The sequence below is a fragment of the Macaca mulatta genome, chromosome 2, assembly GCF_049350105.2.
Source record: "Macaca mulatta isolate MMU2019108-1 chromosome 2, T2T-MMU8v2.0, whole genome shotgun sequence".
In the NCBI taxonomy this organism is placed as follows: domain Eukaryota; kingdom Metazoa; phylum Chordata; class Mammalia; order Primates; family Cercopithecidae; genus Macaca; species Macaca mulatta.
In genome coordinates this window covers 108,840,920-108,860,670 of record NC_133407.1, presented here as the reverse complement: position 1 = coordinate 108,860,670, position 19,751 = coordinate 108,840,920, and the positions used below count along the sequence as shown (strand labels likewise).

The 19,751-nt window shown below is 42.5% G+C and overlaps 1 protein-coding gene across 2 annotated transcripts in view; it reads right to left on the bottom strand.

Moving 5' to 3' along the window:
- Positions 1 to 19,751, bottom strand: part of LARS2 (leucyl-tRNA synthetase 2, mitochondrial) — a 162,085-nt gene that overhangs the window by 33,689 nt on the left and 108,645 nt on the right. For both annotated transcript variants that reach the window (XM_028844035.2, XM_015131155.3), the window contains 2 exons: positions 16,235 to 16,372; positions 2,364 to 2,464 (listed from right to left, as the gene is read on the bottom strand). In XM_028844035.2, the coding sequence (XP_028699868.2) occupies positions 2,364 to 2,464; positions 16,235 to 16,372 (239 nt within the window). The remainder of the gene's footprint in view (positions 1 to 2,363; positions 2,465 to 16,234; positions 16,373 to 19,751) is intronic.

Here is a 19,751-nt window from a genome sequence, read left to right as displayed (position 1 = left end):
CCAGCCACCCATACCCTGTTCTTTGGAACTGTCTCCTCCCCTACTCACATACCACTGGTCTAGATGGTGCTGATGGAAGAGGTCTTAAATGGCCACATTTGGATGATGTGACCTTGTTGCCAAGCCCTACCGGAGAGGACCAGTAAGGGCACCTGGCAAGGCTAAGCCTCTATCTCATGAATTGGAGCTAAGAGACACAGAAACTCTATTTCCATGTTGCTGAGCACTGGAACCATCCGGTCCTAAGGAGATGGGGCAAGATTTGCCACTGCATCTACCCAGGGTCACTTGTTAAATTGAAACTGCAGAGAGCAGAATCCAAGTCTAGCAGATGAAAGAGAACAGGGCAGAAGAATGGAGAGTAGCAGGAAGAACTAGGAACTAGAGAGCTGAGAAAGAGAAAAGGAAAAAGGAGTGGCTGGTGACTTCCTATGGGCAGTAGGGCCTAGCTCTATTTCCTGCAACTGGGTTTGGGTGGATTTCTTTTCCTCCCAGCCAAATAATCTCTGACTCCAACAGCAACCAACCTAACAGGGGACCAATGTACAGACCTAAAAGCCAACTCCATGCTTCATGAGAGTTACATCCATGAAGGAGACAGAAACCTGCCCTTGCTGATCAAAGTATTCTCACCTAGTAGGCAAGACTACGTGTGAAGAGAAAAGATGTTCACAATACTGCCTGACCCCATGACAGCAGAGAAGAGGAGACTGAAGTCCTAGAGGTTTATCCAGGCTATGGTGAGACTCAGGGAACCACTGGCCCCCTCTATTCTGACCCAGGCTGTGTCTAGACGTTAAAACACTGTTGTGCAAATTAGGAAAAATGTATCTTTCTGGGCAGAGAAGTTGACCAGTTAGAAAAAGTCACCCTCTTTTGGCAGATGTGGCCCTGAAATGTATGACTTGACAAATGACTGCATTTCAGGCCCTACTGAAATCAGAGCCTTGGCTTGGTTTTTTTGTGTAGTGCACAAACTGCACAGCTATACATGGGCAGCCCTGCCCCTTACAAAGAACACTTCACTAATTGTGAAGCTGAATTCTATGTGCACCTGAATTTAGCTCTTTCCCTCTGTCATCCATGCTGGAGAAACACTGCCAGTTCTGCTTCTCCAGCTTCTTTTTCTCCTACGGACCATTACAAACCTTGATATATTTTGCTTTGATGACGTAACTGCATCGACTGCTTCCCTAAACCCTGTCTCTAATGTTTGCCTGGAGAGGCTGCCTCCCATTTACAGGGTTGTTGTGTGACCTAATCTCATCCATTCTGTACTGGTTTTTCTAAATGTAATAGTCACAGTGCTGGGGGTTTCTCACAGCTGTCCCTATACATACCGCATATTTCCACCCGTTTTCTCTCTCTCTCTCTCTCTCTCTCTCTTTTTCTGAGACAGAGTCTTGCTCTGTTGCCCAGGCTGGAGTACAGTGGCATGATCGTGGCTCACTGCAACCTCTACCTCCTGGGTTCAAGCGATTCTCCTGCCTCAGTCTCCTGAGTAGCTCCGATTACAGGCGCATGCCACCATGCCTGGCTAATTTTTGTATTTTTAGTAGAGATGGGGTTTCGCCAAGTTGGCCAGGATGGTCTTAAACTCCTGACCTCAGGTGATCCGCCTGCCTTGGCCTCCCAAAGTGCTGGGATTACAGGCGTGAGCTACCGCGCCTCGCCCCTACCTGTTTTCTAACATGTCACATATTCCACATGTGTGCTGGGTGCATGTGATGCATCCTCACCATGGAACCTGAAGATCTGGTGATCCTCAGGGTGAAAATGAAGGGTGAAGTGTAAAGGGTAAAGGGTGAAAATGCAGAGTGGAGGGAAAAGGCTTAGGACAGCTGGGACAGGAGGGAAGTTCGGGGAGTCACGGGGAGGTGTTTTACTGGGAAATGCTAAGAGGGGGCTGCTCTGGGGTGCTACGAGTAAACAGAGTGCTGCCCCCTAAGGTTCTGAAATATGCCACTAGACCATGTGGGGAGAAACACTGGGAGTACCCCAGTTCTAGAAGAATGTGTCTTGGGCCTGGGGGTTCTGTCCCTGAGGTGGGCTTTCAAAGATGGTCTGGGATAGGAGGTGATACCCCAATTGACTCTGTTACATACAAATGAAAACCCTGCCAGAAGCTGAGGTGGCACTTGGGCTCAAGGGGGCTGGGGCAGAGGAGCAGACGGCCAGTCCAGGACCAGGCTTCAGGGGGCGCAGGCCAAGAGGGAGCTGAGGCTTAGAGACCACACGGCCAGCAGGTCTCTCTCCCGCATCCTGCCCCACTCTAGAGGCAGATGCCTGCTTGCTCAGTAGCTCTCAGGCCTGGCCTTGGCTCTCTGGGAGTACCTGGATGGGACCGGACAGGCCATTCTTACCTGTGAGATCCACTTCCTCTCCCTGTAGATACTGTCCAGATGGTAGGCGGAATGTCTGCCCCTTGATAAGGCCTTGGGCCAGCAGCTTATGAAAAGGCTCCCTGAGGAAAGATAACAGGAAAAGGAAACAGGAGGAGTGGGACATGAAGCATTGAGAAAACAGCAACACAGACCTTACCTCAGATGGGCAGAAGTAGCTGCGCCTCATAAAAGCAGGTGAGCTGACCGAGGCCACTTATAAACCCAGCTTAAATAAATGGCTCTTTAGAAATAAGCGATAAGAAAATAAATTCAGGCCGCGTGTGGTGGCTCACACCTGTAATTCCAGCACTTTGGGAGGCTGAGGCGGGCGGATCACCTGAGATCAGGAGTTTGAGATGGCCTGGCTAACATGGTGAAACTCCGAATCTACTAAAAACAACAAAAAAAATTAGCTGGGCATGTTGGTGGGTGCCTGTAATCCCAGCTACTTGGGAGGTTGAGGCATGAGAATCGCTTGAACCAGGGAGGTAGAGGTTGTAGTGAGCTGAGACGTGCCACTGCACTCCAGTCTGGATGACAAGAATGAAACTCTGTCTCAAAAAAAAAAAAAAAAGAAAAAAAAGAAAAAGTCAGAAAGTCAAATTTGTAGGTATTACCTACAGGTCTATTTTATATTATGGTGAAGTGGAAAGAGCCCTAGGCCTCAGATTTGGCAGCCCTGGATTCAAAGTCTCAGTTCTGCTTCTCAGCGAATTTTGTGAGCCAAGGCAAGTCACTTACTTGTGCTGAGTATCAGTTTGCTTACCTATATAATGGGGGTTAAAAAAAACCTGCCTTGGCTAGGTGCGGTGGCTCATGCCTATAGTCTCAGCCCTTTGGGAGGCCAAGGTGGGCAGATCATGAGATCAGGAGTTTGAGACCAGCCTGGCCAACATAGTGAAAGCCCTCTCTATTACTCAGGAGGCTGAGGTAGGAGAATAGCATGAACCTGGGAGGCAGAGGTTGCAGTGAACGGAGATTGTGCTATTGAACGCCAGCCCGGGCCACAGTGCGAGACTCTGTCTCAAAAAAACAAAACAAAACAAAAAAAAAACCTGCCTCAAAGTGTAGTCGGGAAGATTAAATAAAATGACTTCATAAAAGTACTTGTAAATTTTTCTTTCTTTTTTTTTTTGAAATGGAGTCTTACTCTGTTGCCCAGGCTGGAGTGCAATGGCGCAATCTCGGCTCACTGCAACCTCCGCCTCCCAGATGCAAGCGATTCTCCTGCCTTAGCTTCCTGAGTAGCTGGGATTACAGATGCCCCCCACTACGTCCAGCTAATTTTTGTATTTTTTAGAGACAGGGTTTCACCAAGTTGGCCAGGATGGTCTCAAACTCCTGACCTCAGGTGATCCGCCTGCCTCAGCCTCCCAAAGTACCGGGATTACAGGTGTGAGCCACCCCGCCTGGCCTAAAAAAAGTTTTAAACCATACAAGTCATACATGAATATAAACCTTCTGTTCAAATCCAAACACCACCACTCCTTTCTAGGCCTATGTCCTTTCAGGAGGCAGTTGTTATTAATAGTTTGGTAAATATCCCTAGTAAAGTCTGGAGACATTTTTCAATACCTTTGTATACATAAATGTATACCTACCCACATACGGGTTTTATAGATTTTTTGGGATTTATATAAGTGGGATTATACCTTCTGTATACTTTATGGTATTTCACTTAATGATATGAGTGGATTTCTCCATAGCAGTTCATATAGATCTATCTCATTTTTTAAAAAGTTACCTAGTGTTCTGAAATATGAATTGATTATAACTTATTTATAGTGCCTGTTTTTAAAAAGCAGTTTTAGTTATATCCTTACTGGGTAAATAGTGACATATAAACTTTTTTCTCATAAGAGGACAAAAACAGGTTGACCTTCATACTGAAATTATTGCAAATTTGCAGTTGTTTGTTCTTAAGAATCTGCCTGATTCAATTTTGAGGCATTTCAGCAAGACATATTCCACGCTCAAAGAATGATTCATGGAGACATCTGCTGATAACACACATTATTTCACATTCAGGGCACCAGGTAGGAGCAGTCATTTCCTGGAGATCCAGTGATATTCTCCTCAAACATCACCAGTACATGGCTTTGGTTGCTCAAGATAAATTTTTAAAGGTGTTTTTAGGACAAAAATTAGGAGGGAATGATCTGGATTCAAAGATAAAGACAGGTAGGATAATCAAAATCAGCAGCATTGGCCAGGTGCAGTGGCTCATGCTTATAATCCTAGCACTTTGGGAAGCTGAGGCGGGCGGATTGCCTGAGCTCAGGATTTCGAGTCTGGCCTGGGCAACACGGTGAAACCCTGTCTCTACTGAAATACAAAGAGCTGGCCAGGTGTGGTGGCTCCCACCTGTAGTCCCAGCTGCTCTGGAGGCTGAGGCAGGAGAGTTGCTTGAGTCTGGGAGGCGGAGGTTGCAGTGAGCCAAGGTTGCACCACTGCACTCCAGCCTGGGCGACAGAGCGAGACTCCATCTCAAAACAAAACAAAACAAACAAAAAAATCAGCATTAAGCCTCAAGAAGGGGCTGGGAATCCATTGGGAATCCAAGGAATCCTGTTCTCTGGTCTTGCATTTTATCAAGTGGCACAACACTGCCACCTTTTGAGAACAGACAGAATTGCAACCTGCGAAAATCTGACTAAAACCAGCTGCAGCTTCTCCTGCCTCCTCTATTATAACTTTTTTTTTAAGGTAAACTGTTAAAGTATAGCATACATACTGAAAAGTGTGAGTCCTAGGGGTATAATGATGAATTTTCACAACATAAAACACACTTGTGTAATTGGCATTCAGCACAATTAGCAGAATGTGAAATCAACCTTCCGCCGCCCACTTCCAGGCACTGTCTCCTCACTATGGGCCCCTATAGCCTGACTGCGAACACTATCGCTTCATTTGCCTGTTTCTAACCCACCTGTAACCATTTCTGAGTGAGTGCTCTCAGGGGATGTCCACAGGTGAGGCCCAGAATTGGCAGGCAGGCCCTCAGCAGTACACCCACACCAAGGCCTGCTGGTTACATGAATACATCCTAACGTCTGAAAGCTCCCAACAATGCAACTTGCTAGTCGAAGCTCTTCTGGACTGTCTGTCTTCTCCGAGGGTTGCAGTGCAGCAGGGGCCATCTCAGATGGATCATCTAGAGCAGGGATGGCAAAACCTAGTCAACTAACCCCAGTGCCCTCGCCTACAACCACCCAGACGCCATTCATCGACAGCAGCACTGCTGGTGCTCAGAATGAGTCTCAGAATTCTTCTTTGTGCCATATAATCAGAAAGCACAGAGTTATGATGTGAAATGTATTGCTTATTTCTTCAGTGAGTATTTCTTGAGTGCCTGCTATGTGCCTGGCACTAAGCTAGGCACTGGGGATATAATCTGGGCAAAGCAATCCCTGCCCGTGGGGAGCCAGCCTGTTGACGATCACTGAACCAAACCAATGCCTGACAACTCTCAGCTGTGAGGGAGGAAAAGCGTGTAGTCATATTTGAAGAGCTCCTCCTCCCAATCAAGTCCAGATTCCTCCACGCAGCCATCCAGGACTTCTCCCCATCCCCTGCCACTCCCTCTGCTCTTTCAAATGTTGCCCACACCTGCTTCCATGTCTTTACTCATGCCATTTCCCAAACTGTTATCAAAACTCTAGCCCTCCTTCCTGGCTCAACTCAAATGCCATCTCCACTAAGAAGGTATCTCCTGGTCAGAGTTAGAATGAGTTGCTTTTTCCTTCCTGACGCATCCTGTGTAGGGCCTGTATTGTATCTAGCAGCTATTACATTTTATTGTGTATTCAGATAAGCTGCTTACCTTTCTCCTGTGAGGAGGAGGATTTTTTTTTTTTTTTTTGGAGACATGGTCTTGTTCTGTCACCTAGGCTGGGGTGCACTGCAGCCTCAGTCTCCTGGGCTCAAGTGATATTCCCACCTCAGCCCCCGCAAGCAGCTGGGACCACAGGTGCGCACTACCATACCCAGCTAATTTTCTGTATTTTTGGTAGACATGAGGTCTCACTATGTTGCCCAGGCTGGTCTTGAACTCCTGAGCTCATGCAATCCTCCTACCTTGGCGTCCCAAAATGCTGGGATTACAGGCATGAGCCACTGCTCCTGGCCTTGAAAATCCTTGAAGGCCACTCTCAGTCTCCAGTTCCTAATAGATGCTCAGTAATGTTAATTGCCTTGGACTCAATCAGGCTTGTTTCAGTGAATGAATAAACCTACCAGCAGGAGGGGTGGGGGATAATGTGGGTGGGACAAAGTGGAGGCAAGAGAGGAGGGAAGAAAGAAATGAATGAAGGGGGGCACTGGATGCTATACTTTCCAGCTAGTGCCACCACCTTTTTGCAGGGAGGGGTGCATTGAAAGATCCCAAGCAGCCGAAGCAAGAGAATGAGAGCAGGGGAACGCCCTGATGAGTGCTCACATGGAATGTCCCAGTGGGGAAAGGGGCGCTTCCCAGCTCCCAGAAGCCTGCTCATTCCCAAGTGTTTTCCCTCCACTCTTCCAGGGAGGTAGGGAATGGGCCACAGGGCTTTGGGAATCTGGTCTTCACTCTCTTGGCTGAAGCTGGCCATGTCTACTCTCGTGGGTAGTTTAGCTCTGAATGAGTCACACTTGTTTATTCATTCAACATGTATTTACATGACAATTGGGTACACAGCACACTGGGCAATTAATTGGAGAGCTTACAATAAGAACAGGCAGCCCAAGACATGCTCATAAATAACCATCAACACTACAAGAAAGACATACCAAATGTGATATGGAGGTGCAAGGTGCACAGGAATGAAGGACAAAGGATGTTAAGGGCCCTATTGGACTTGGAACCCAAGCCTGCTGAAGCACAGATCACATCACATTGCCAAGTTCATTATTCAGATTCACAACTGGGGTAATGTGTTTCCCTTTTGTTCACTCATTCATTCACTCAGCAGATGGTACTTGGGAACGGACTTGTGTATGCAGCTGAGTTATTCATTCATCATACTGACTGTGCACAGCAGGGGCCTTTATACGTGAGTGGAAAATCTGCAACTCTAAACCACTAACAAACCCTTCTGACTCAGGACCATCAAATGCGGGAGTATTACGCAGGGCCTCTGCCTTGAAGAAGGCCCTGGATTTATCTGAGTCAGCTTTCTTCCTACTCCTTCGGTACATCCCTGGAGGTAGATCATGCTTGCTTGCACTGAAGCACAGCTATATGTAAGCACAGTGATGAAAACTGGGGGGAGATCTTCATAATTTATTCATTAGTTTAGACTGCCCTAATTCAGAAATTGCAACAACTGATAGCTGCTGGGCATTGAAGGCCACATTTGTCCCACTTGGAAGAAGGAAAGATGGGAGGGAGGGAGGGAGGGAGGGAAGAGAAGGGAGAGAGGGAAGGTAGGGAGGGAGGAGAGGGAGAGAGGGAGGTAAGGAGTTGCTAATAATTAGGATAAACAAGGAAATTCAGAACATTGGCCATTTTAAGTGCTCTTTAAAAAATCACTACATACAAAGAATGTGCTAATTACAATATGAGCAAAGAATATCAGGGCATATCAGAGCCCCACCTACTTGTTGCAGATGACATTTCCCTACTCATGAAGCCCCAGATAGCCTGCTGCCCGCTCCCCTGACCTGGTGGGAGAGTGGCCCGCCAGGCTGCAGATCTTTGAAGGCCATGGATCTCTGAAAATGGTCTCCAAATTGGACTTTTCATTAAATCAGACTACGTTTACCTTCCTCTTCTTCCTTGTTCTGTGCCCAGGGCTATCATGTCACATAATTAGCTTAGTTTCCAAGTATTAGCCATGGCTCATTCTTAAAATATCACCATTCCCATATCCTAGCACAGAAGGAGGTGCTACTAATACAGCAGGACCCAAGTAAGGCTTCTCTTCCCTTCCTGTTTCTTTTCCCAGTAGCCCCGTTTCTGGCATGATCAGAGAAACAGAGAAGAAAACTCTGTGGATGGGGGCTTGCTGTGCTCTCCACGGTCAGCAGGCAGCCTGCCCTCCACATGGGAGCTACCTGAGCAGCTGCTTGCTTTCTGTTGATTCCAAACTGAAGGGAGAAATTCAGTTTGGGGAATTTAGTGTCTAAGTTGCATTACAGAGCTACAACCAAAAGCGACAAGATTCCATGTTTACAGCAGTCTCCCACAAAGGGAGAGAAAAGGCTTCCTGACCTCATTCAGTGAAGATGGGCCACGACATGTTCCCACGCTCTAATGTGCCCCCTCTCTTTCAACCTGATGCTAACCACCAGAAGGAGGGAAGCTGAAAGCTGATCCTACCCCACAATCCCAAGCACAGCAGGAGGCTCAGCGCATTTTCCTTCTTCAGAATATATACCATATTGTAAATGATAAAGTTACATAATCATTATAAAAAATCTGGAAAAAATCAGAAGTACATTGGGCTCACCACCCAGAGATAGCTAGTGTTAACATGTTGGCATGAGTTTTTCTAGTCTTTTCTCTTGCTATGAGTATGTGTATATATGTGCATGTATATATAAAGACAAAGATAACCAAGCTGTATCTTGCTTTTTCTATTTCTCATTACTTCAGATGAATTTCTCCATGTTATTAAACATTCTTTGTAATTTAATTGAAAATGTTGTATAAGTGTGCTCCATGTAGATGGATTATACTTTATTTACCCTGTCTCAGCATTTTGGGGCATTTAGATTGTATCCAAATTTTTAGCTACTTGAAATAACACTTACATGAACATCTTGGTGCATAAGTTTGCATTTCTGATTATTTCCTTAGGATAGATTTTTAGCAGTGCAATTAGTGCATCCAAAAATGAATATTTTTAAGGCTCTCACTATGTATTGCCAAACTGCTTTTCAGAAAGATTGTTCCAAGCTACTTCCTGCAATATATGAGAGTGCTGCTCTTATGCTGGCTTCCTTACTACATGGAAGATGGCATCTCACTGCTGAATAATTTATATTTGCCAGTGAGGGAATTTTTTTTTTTTAAATCATAGAAATGGGGTCTTGCTGTGTTTGTTGTCCAGGCTGGTCTTGAACTCCTGCACTCAAATGATCTTCCTGTCTTGGCATCCCAAAGTGTTGGGATTACAGGTGTGAGCCATCGTGCTGGGCCAGAAACATTTTATAGTGTAAGATGTTTATTGGTTATTTTGTAGTGTGATAAAATGTTTATTAATCATTTGGATATCTTCTTTTTTGGGCTTCCTGCTTACATTAATTCCTGGTTAATCATTAACTTGGTATTTCAGACCACACAACTAAGGCACCTGCTGTCCTGTGTGGTGGCACACTCAACTTGGAGGCCAGCCTCTTATGTATGATAAGGAGACTTTAAGTTCGAACTGCAAGCCTTAACATGCAGGTGATGAAAAAAAAAGTCCACGACTCTTAGAAAACAGGAAAGATAATTAGATATACATAAACCTTTGCTGTCTGTATTTGAAGAAATTAGAATAAGAGTGAAAAGGGTGCTCAGAGATAACTGAGTTCCTAACATATGAGACCACTGAGACCCAAAGGAGTTCAGCTTCTTGTCCACACAGCTAATCAGGGGCATCACTGAACACAGACAGAGGTCTTTGGATTCCTGTTCCAGAGCTGCTACTTGAGACAAGGGCTGAGGGTCTCAGAAATGTTAAACTAAAATGCAATAGCTGTACTATCATCTCAAATAACCTCCTGAAATGACAATGTTATTCAAAAGGAATACAGAAATAGACTAGGAAATTCCAATTTATGCAGATTTCATAAACACGTATGTGGTTGACAGGTCTTAATTTTTCCTCCCAGCCCAGCTTGATAAAGTTGTTTGGAGGCTCTCAAAAATTCTGATTGTAGAATTCCAAATTACTCATCGCAGAAAGTGGGTGACTTTCATTTCATGTGTGGTTGACTGGTTTCCCAAAACACCTTTAAGAAAGAGGTAATGCACCGGGAGAGTTTTCAGAGGCTGTTGCTGCCCTGATGTGCTCCAGCAAGAGTAATGCTGACAGCAGCACTGAGAAACAGTTAAGATGACTTTCTGTACCTTCTGCAAAGGTCAGCCTTCTCAGTACTTAAAATAAGTCTCTTTTGGAGGAGGAAAGCATGGAACGGAATCTTGAACAGAATTTAAAAACAGATTCAAAAAAACAAAACTCCATAGGTCTATTTCAATTTACACCATATAGTTAGTTCCTTATTGTTGATGGTAAAGCAAAATCGAGGTGTTACCTGGAGGCTCTGCAAATTGGCAATGCATTTGAGTAAAAACAAAGTCATACTTGAAACTGCACTTTAAAATTATATCACAATGCTGCAAACCTTTTTTCCTGCTTGAATATAGTCTTAAACCGCTGTAAAGAAATCACAAAAATAGCCAGACCCTGTCCTACACCTTAGGATACTTGGCCACTGAATAATTTACTGATTGAGTACTTCTATAAAAAATCATTCAGAAACTGGCAGAAATATGCTCTACTGTTAAGGGGCTAGAAATCACTTACATATAGTCTTTTGTTTCCAGACCTACATAAGAAGGAGTTACTCCCCCCAACTTTTTTTTTTGGAGACAGTGTCTTATTTGTTGTTTGGGCTGGAATGCAGTGGCAATCATGGCTCACTGCAGCCTCGAACTCCTGGACTCAGGTAATTCTGCTGCCTCAGACTCCCAAGTAGCTGGGACTAAAAGTGTGCACCACCACACCTGGCTCATTAAATTTATTTATTTATTTTATTTTATTTTTTACAGATGGAGTCTTACTATGTTGCCTACGCTGGTCTCAAACTCCTGGCCGAAGGTGATCCTTCCGCCTTGGTCTTCCAAAGTGGTGGGATTACAAGTGTGAACCACCACGCCTGGCCTGAGATGTTTCTCAAGTTGTATTTGGTCTTTAAACTTAAGTTCTAATCAATGCTCCCTAGCCCATGGAGGACATTTCCTTTGTGTTTTGTTTTGTTTTGTTTTGTTTTAGAAACAAGGTATTGCTATGTTGCCCGGGCTGGAATTAAGCTTCTGGGCTCAAGTGATCCTCCCGCCTCAGCCTCAATCTCAGCTTCTGGAGTAGCTAAGAACATAGGTGTGCACAACTGCACACACTGGAGAACATTTCCTTTGAAGAACATAAACTTTTATCTGTTTCAAGCGATTAAACTCAATTTCTTTTCTTTTTTTAAAATTTTTAGACAGAGTCTTGCTCTGTTGCCCAAGCTGGAGTGCAATGGCACGATCTTGGCTCACTGCAGCCTCTGCCTCCCAGGTTCAAGCAATTCTTGTGCCTCAGCCTCCCTAGTAGCTGGGGCTACACGCACATGCCACCATGCTCAGATAATTTTTGTGTTTTTAGTAGAAATGGAGTTTCACCACATTGGCCAGGCTGGTCTCTAACTCCTGACCTCAAGCGATCCACCCACCTTGGCCTCCCAAAGTGCTGGGATTACAGGCATAAGTTACCACATTCAACCTAAACTCAAGTTCCAGAAAGAAAGAAGAAAGAAAGAAAAAAGAAAGAAAGAGAGAAAGAAAGAGAGAGAGAGAGAGAGAGAGAGAGAGAGAGAGAAAGAGAAAGAAAGAAAGAAAGAAAGAAAGAGAGAGAGAGAGAAAGAAAGAAAAGAAAGAAAGAAAGAAAGAAAGAAAGAAAGAAAGAAAGAAAGAAAGAAAGAAAGAAAGAAAGAAAGAAAGAAAGAAAGAAAGAAAGAAAGAAAGGATTTCACTAAAAATGTGTAATATCCATGAGACCATGACAGTAACAGGACACAATTCCCATTGTCAATGACAATCTTTATCTAGTTAGGTAAATTAGTTTCCAGACATAAGAAATGCAAGGCAGAATTGGTAAATTCTAGAACCTAAAGTACAAACATTTTAACAAATTTATTTACATGAGGAGTAATGCTGTTAATGTTTTTAGTGTCCTTCTGATGCAGACCAGTTTATTTTTATACATGAAGGTCTCTGGAACTGATGAGAATAAATTTATTTTAAGCTTTTAATTTAGACCCTAAATTAGTTTTCTGTACAGTAGACTTCTTTTAATCCATGCATGCTTGTGCAGAGTCAGCCATCTGGTCCGAGGGTTAGGTGAAGGGAAGGAGCTTTCAATGTGCTTCATTTTAATGAAAATGGGTTTCTGTCTGCATTACAGAAGTTTTAAAAGTAATATTTTTCTGTCTATCAAAATTTTACAGACACATATTTTTTGACCCAGAATTCCCCAGTGTTAGGACTTGAGCCTACAGAGATGCTCCCAATTATTTGCTAAGCATATCAATAAAGAGGGTCACTGGACTTTAAAAAAAAAAATAGTAATTGGAAGAATAGGTGACCGCTTACATAAATTATGGTATGTCCAAATGAGGGAATACTAAGCCTACATTAAAAAGAATGTGATATTTGTTTGTGCTGATATGGAAAGACCACCAAGCTATATTATTAAGTCAAAGAAGCAAAGGATATGTATGCAATATAAGCAACATTTAAAATGAGTATATCAATAAAAACACATGTGGGGATAGGCAAAATATTTTCCTGGAAGAAATAAAAAGAAACCTAAAAGTTGAGGAAAGGGCTAAAGAGTGGCGTGCAGGGAGGGAGACAACAATGTTCACTTTCTGTGTAGTTACAAAATGGTTTAGACATGTATTACTTTTTTTTTTTAATTGTCAACATAGGTTATCTGGATAGGGAAATAATCAGATATTTCCCCTTTCTTCTCTGTAATTAAAAAATATTCTAAAGAATGTTGTAGTAAACAAACAGAAAAACAACATAACAACAACTGAAAAAAAAAAAATCCAGCAATTATGCTTCTAGTAATACAGCAGACAAGAGAGCCTGAATTATTGTCCTGATGCAAAACAAGTGAAAAAGTTAGTTGGAATGTAAAATACATTGAGCTGGCAAAACAAAACCAAACCCAACTTAGGAAAACACAGTTCCTGAAGCCAGCGTCTACCCTGGGCATATCTATAGAACCCCTGTGATCATAAATGTTTGTGCATGGCATGGTACACAAAAGATGGGACACAAAACCTAAAGCCTAAGCAACTTTGGGAGTCTAGAAGATCTCAAGACAGGAATCATCAATGAACTAGAAATCATCAATGAACTAGAAATAAACCTGTGGTTAGAAGAGACAAACAAGGAAACTCGCCTATCTTGACCATGGTAATGTGCAGCAGGAAAGAAAAGTATTTCTCCTGAGAATCTGTAGACAGAAGTGGACCCTCATGTGGGTTTGGGACTGTATTCATATTACCTATATGGTCCTAAAAACCTCAAGCAGAAAATTCAATTTAAAGTGGTCTTGGATTGGTAGCATCTCCAGGCAACAGGGAGACGCTAACACAAAATCACCTCTAGCAGAGAGGTTCCAAAGAGTTCCTATTAAAAAAAAAAAAAAAGGTTCGAGAAATATAAGGTCAGTTAAAACACCCCTTGCACTCCATCCCCCAAAGAACTAGGCATCATGAGTGAGAAGAGCAGAAACAACAAATGACTAAACAGACCCATAATGACATTAAAGAATTATCAGACAATATAATAGTATGTTTAATCTATTTTAGAAAATAAAGACTTAAAAGATAGCAAGAAAATACTATAAAAATAAAGGAAAATTTAAAAACCTAGAACTTCTAGAAATGAAGAATAATTAAAATAAAAAACTCAAAGAATGGGTTAATCAGCAGATGGAGACAGAGAGACAATTAGAAACTGGAAGATAGCTATAAAGAAACTGGCCAGGCACAGTGGCTCATGCCTGTAATCCCAGCACTTTGGGAGGCCAAGGCAGGTGGATCACTTGAGGTTAGGAGTTCGAGACCAGCCTGACCAACACTGTGAAACCCCATCTCTACTAAAAATACAAAAATGAGCTGGGCGTGCTTGTGGGCGCCTGTAGTCCCAGAATAATGATCCTATCAACAGGCCCTGGAATATATGACAACTTGGTTTATGATGGAGAGGGCACTACAGATCAATGGGGAAAAGGATGAACTATTCCATTAAGAGTACTGACACACCGAAAGCAATAGCCATAAAAGAAAGATTATTAATTTTTACTACATTAAATTAAGAGTTTCTGCTCATCAAAAGATGCCATAAAAACAAGACAAGCCAAGAACTAGAAAAAACTACCTGTAATACATATAGCTGAAAAAGGATTAGTATCAAGAATATTTAAAGAACCCTTTACAAATCAATAAAAGAGAAATGATCTAGAAAAAATAAAAGCATAGGATACAAACAGGGATTTGATCACAGAGATTCATAAACCTATGAAATATGATAAACTTTATTAAGAAATCAACTAGTCAACAATAACTTAATTAAACATATAAAAATAACTAAAAGAGTAAAACTGGATTTTGTAACACAAAGGATAAATGCTTCGAGGGATGGATACCCAATTTTCCATGATGTGATTACTATAAATTACATGCCTGTACCAAAATATCTCATGTACCCCATAAGTATACACCTACTATGTACCTGCAAAAATCAAAAATAAAAAAATTAAAAAAAAATCGATGTCTTGAAATTCAAATTTAACTCACAACGTGACGCATTATATACCCACTGGTTTGGTGAAATTTAAAAGTTGGATAGTACAAAATGTTGATGACGATGTAGAGAGATTGGAACCCTCATTTCCACTAGTGGGAGCATAGGCTTAGGTAATCACTACGGAAAATAGTTTGGTGTTTCTCAAGACAGTTGAACATGTGCATATCCTACAATCGAGGAATTCTACTCTTAGGTACGCATTTTAAAGAAATGGTGACTATGAACCATGTGCAAGAAGGTTCATAGCAGTTTTGTTCACAATTGCACAAAACAGTCTGACCACCATCAATGGTGGTATGATACATAAACTGAGTTCTATATTGGAAGTTTCATTCCATATAATGGAATATCTTGCAGCAGTGAAACAGGAAGAAATATAACTTCATCCGTCAGCACTGCTGAATCTCAAAAAACTGCTGAGTGAGGAAAGCAAGACAGAATACCTGAAATATAATCCTACCTATGTAAAGTTCAAACACAGGAAAACCAGACAATACATAGTTTAAAAATACATGCAGAAATGATACATTTATAAAGAAAAGGAAGAAAGTGAGGAATTAAAAATCCAGGATCGGTACTAGCTAGGGGCAAGGTAGTGGGCATAGAAGAGAGATACATAATAGGAGGGGGCACCTTGGGGATTCTAAGATACCTATAACACTCTGTTTCTTAAACTGAGGAGTGGGGCATGTATGTTCATATATAAAAATTACATATTTAATGTATTGTACAATTCTTTAAATGCATTAAATATGTGATTTTTATATATGATACGTTTCATGGGAAAAAGCACACACACATTTTTCTGGCCATTATTAGGAAAGGGTTACAATAGGCCAACAGGAAAAGAATTTACTGATGTTTTTACAATGTGATTCTCTATTTCAAATCCACTCTATACATTTTTCAGAGGGATGCATCAAGGTGGGATTCAGCCAAGCTTAGGAACAGAGCTGACACAGAAGGACTAGGTGATAAGCATGACCTCACACGGGATGCTATAAAACATTATGGGCCACTCCTCTCTGCCTCACAGGTACAATTCTTAATTACTTAACTCAGTTAAACAGAGAAGCACAGAAGGCTAGGTTCTATGCAAGCCAGCAACATCACTTGCCAGAACTGATTAAGCAATATAAATGGACCTCAAATGGTTAAGGTTGACAACAACCTCTAAAGCATACTAGATAACTAGTATTACTCTACTACATGCATTTACCTTGCTTCAGAAGAACTGACACCTGCTTAAAGTTGCTATTCATGCAACTGAATTCTTTTGCAAAGCAGTATGAATGCTTACCTATGTTTAACCATTTTCTGATCATGGCAAAAATGACTAAAGAATCTTGCATAGAACAAGTGCATGACAGCATGTTCTTTCCCTCCAATGTACAAATCCACAGGCATCCAGTAATCGGCCACTGCTGTGTTAAAGGGGCTGTAAAAAAGAGATAGGGACATTTTTTAAAAACCTGCTTTGCCACAATTGTGTAAATTAAACAGACCTACTGTAACACGCATATGCCCTGAAATGAACTGCATCAGGGAATAACAATGATTTTCTTTTTAAAATATAAGAGAAGGCTGGGCGTGGTGGCTCATGCCTGTCATCCCAGCACTTTGGGAGGCCAAGGCAGGTGGATCAGCTGAGGTCAGGAGTTTGAGACCAGCCTGCCCAACATGGCAAAACCCCGTCTCTACTAAAAATACAAAAATTAGCTAGGTGTGGTGGTGGCCACCTGTAATCCCAACTACTTAGGAGGCTGAGGCAAGAGAATCGCTTGAACCCGGGAGGCGGAGGTTGCAGTGAACCAACATTGTGCCATTGCACTCCAGCCTGGGCAGCAGAGCAAGACTCTGTCTCAAAAACGAAACAAACAAACAAACAAACAAAATATATATATATATGAGAAAAGCTTATATATTAAAAAAGAAAAAAGTCAGATGTGTTAATTTATGAAATTTTAAAAATGGTTACAGAAGATATTACTCATATATTTCAACAAAAGCAATTTGCATATAAAATGAGGACAAGAGGAAAACATACCAGCAAAACAAGGCACCTTGCTACAATGTACCTTGAATATCCAGATTCACTTTAGTTTTTATTATTATGATTACAAAATTGAGACTTCGGAGTTCCTACCAATAGAGGGCAATGTGGTATTTACAATGAAGATTAACATGTAGAAACTAAATGCTTATTTTATTTATTAATTTACTTTCACATTTAAACTTTTTTTTCCTTTATTAAAGATAGGGTCTTGCTCGGTCACCTAGGCTGGATGCAGTGGCACAGTTATAGTTCACTGCATCCTCCAACTCCTAGGCTCAAGCGATCCTCCAGCTTCAACCTCCCAAGAATCTAGGACTACAGACACACACCACTATGCCCAGCTAATTTTTTCTTTTCTTTTTTTTTTTTTTTCTTTTTGAGATGGAGTCTTGCTGTTACACACCCAGGCAGGGGTGTGATCTCGGCTCACTGCAACTTCCGCCTCCAGGGTTCAAGCTATTCTTGTGCCTCAGTCTCCTGAGTAGCTGGGATTACAGGTGCCTGCCACCACACCCGGCTAATTTTTACATTTTTAGTAGAGATGGGGTTCTGCCATGTTGGCCAGGCTGGTCTCAAACTCCTGACCTCAGGTGATCTGCCCACCTCGGCCTCCCAAAGTGCTGGGACTACAGGCATGAGCCACTGCACCTGGCCGTCTGTTAATTTTTTAAAAACATTTTTTGTGGAGACAAGGTCTTGCTATGTTCAGTCCAGGCTGGTCTTGAACTCCTGGCCTCAACTGATCTTCCTGCCTTGGCCTCCCAAAATTATGGGATTACAGGTGTAAGCCACTGTGCCCCAGCTGTAAATATTTATTTTAAAACAGAAAATTGATTTTGTTTTTTAAAGCAGCCTGAAAATCTAGTCAGCAAGAGCCTGTATATTGCTTAATGAATGCAATGCAGCATATTTAGGGTGAATTATCATAAAATAGCCCAATAACTCTCTCTCACTTAATAGTACTCAACAGATACTTTTTGGCCAACAGATACTAATAGAAAGGCTTTCTCATACTCTCGGGTCCCAATGGACACTGTAGAGGAAAGGAAATGCCATTTCCATTTTCTGGCTGGGACCCTCACAGGGAGGGGCAGCACTGGCTGGCGACAGACCTCTGTGTTGCCAAGGTAATGCTGTCCCTTGAGGTCAGCCAATCAAGCAAACCTTTGCCTTTGGAGGGCTTCGAATATTTGTGAATTGGTTCCCTGACACCTCAAGCCACCTTTTTCCCCAGGATGGACTTGGCTGACTTCAGCTCTGAGGCTAGAAAAGAGTCTGGCCACCACCACATATTTGCATTTTAATATAGTTTGGTGTTCTCCAGTCACTGTACCAGAATTCTGATAAAATTTTTAAAAATCACTTTTTTGCTTTGTGAAAAATAATTCCCTAAAGAAATTCAACTGCCAATCCAGGCGACAGAAAAGAAAGGGAAGTGAAGGATGGTATTTGGCCAGAAAACAAGTTTGGGATATATTAAGGAGTGAAATGTTGAAAGTAGCTACAGCTTGGATTTATGATCCACTCAGGAAACCACCCCAGGAAGAACTCGCGCCCAGGCTGAAGCTAACCACAGTGTGCCATGAGGGAAATGAAGTGCTCACTGCTGTTCACAGGCTGTGGCGGTCTCAGGATGTCTCTCCGGCCAGTTACTTGGAGTCTCTCTCATCTGTGTGAAGGCTTTCCTTTGGAGCACTCAGAGAAAATAAAGAGCCTGACCCCACTTGCATTCTAAGCCAGTTATTACTACATGAAATGCACCAATGGCCCCTTATAGAGGAAAGGCCCTGAAGGGGAGCCCCTCTATGGGCCAGAGAAGGCCATGCTGGTGGTTCCCAGCCACAATCGTCACCTTGCACCCTTCCTGCCTTTGCAGGGTATCTTTCACTCAGTATCCCCCTCATTTCTTTTTTCTTTTCTTTTTTATTTTTTTTGAGAGGAAGTCTCACTCTGTTGCCCAGGCTGGAGTGCAGTGGCGCGATCTTGGCTCACTGCAACCTCTGCCTCCCCGGTTCAAGTGATTCTTCTGTCTCAGCCTTCTAAGTAGCTGGGATTACAGGCTCGCCACCATGCCCAGCTAATTTTTGTATTTTTGGTAGAGACAGGGTTTTGCCATGTTAGTCAGACTGGTCTCCAACTCCTGACCTCAGGCGATCCACCTCCTCAGCCTCCCAAAGTGCTGGGATTACAGGCGTGAGCCACCATGACGACAAGGAACCCCTTCATATCTGATATGAACTCAAATTACAGAATCACAACACTGCAGGTTGAAATTCTGGCAAGGTGAGGGCAGGAGTATCTGTCTCACTAGAAATATATTATTTTAGAACTACGAAGAATGGGGGGCATATTTTATATGTAGGGAACAGGGTTCCAGAATGTTTCTGCCATGGACAAGAGCAATCAGGCAAGGCCCTTTTAAGCACAATGCTGTTTTTTTCCTGGGCTCTGGAAGAGTTTCTTTCAGCTCTCATTCTCTCTCTTTACAAGGCTACCTACTGTTCTCTTTCCCTTAATTTTTTTTTTTTTTTTTTTTGGGTGGGCAGGGGCGGGGGCAGGGTTCAAAGAAACACATGAATACAGCTGAAAAATCAAATGGTACTGAAAGATTTATAATGAAAAACAGTGGTCTCCAGCCCCAATTCTTTCCTTGCCTCAGGCCTGTCTCTTAGCCACTTTTAATTCTTTTGGTTGTTTCTCCTGGCAATTATTGAAAAAAAAAAAAAACATGCTTATACTCTTTATTGATTTATCAATTTAG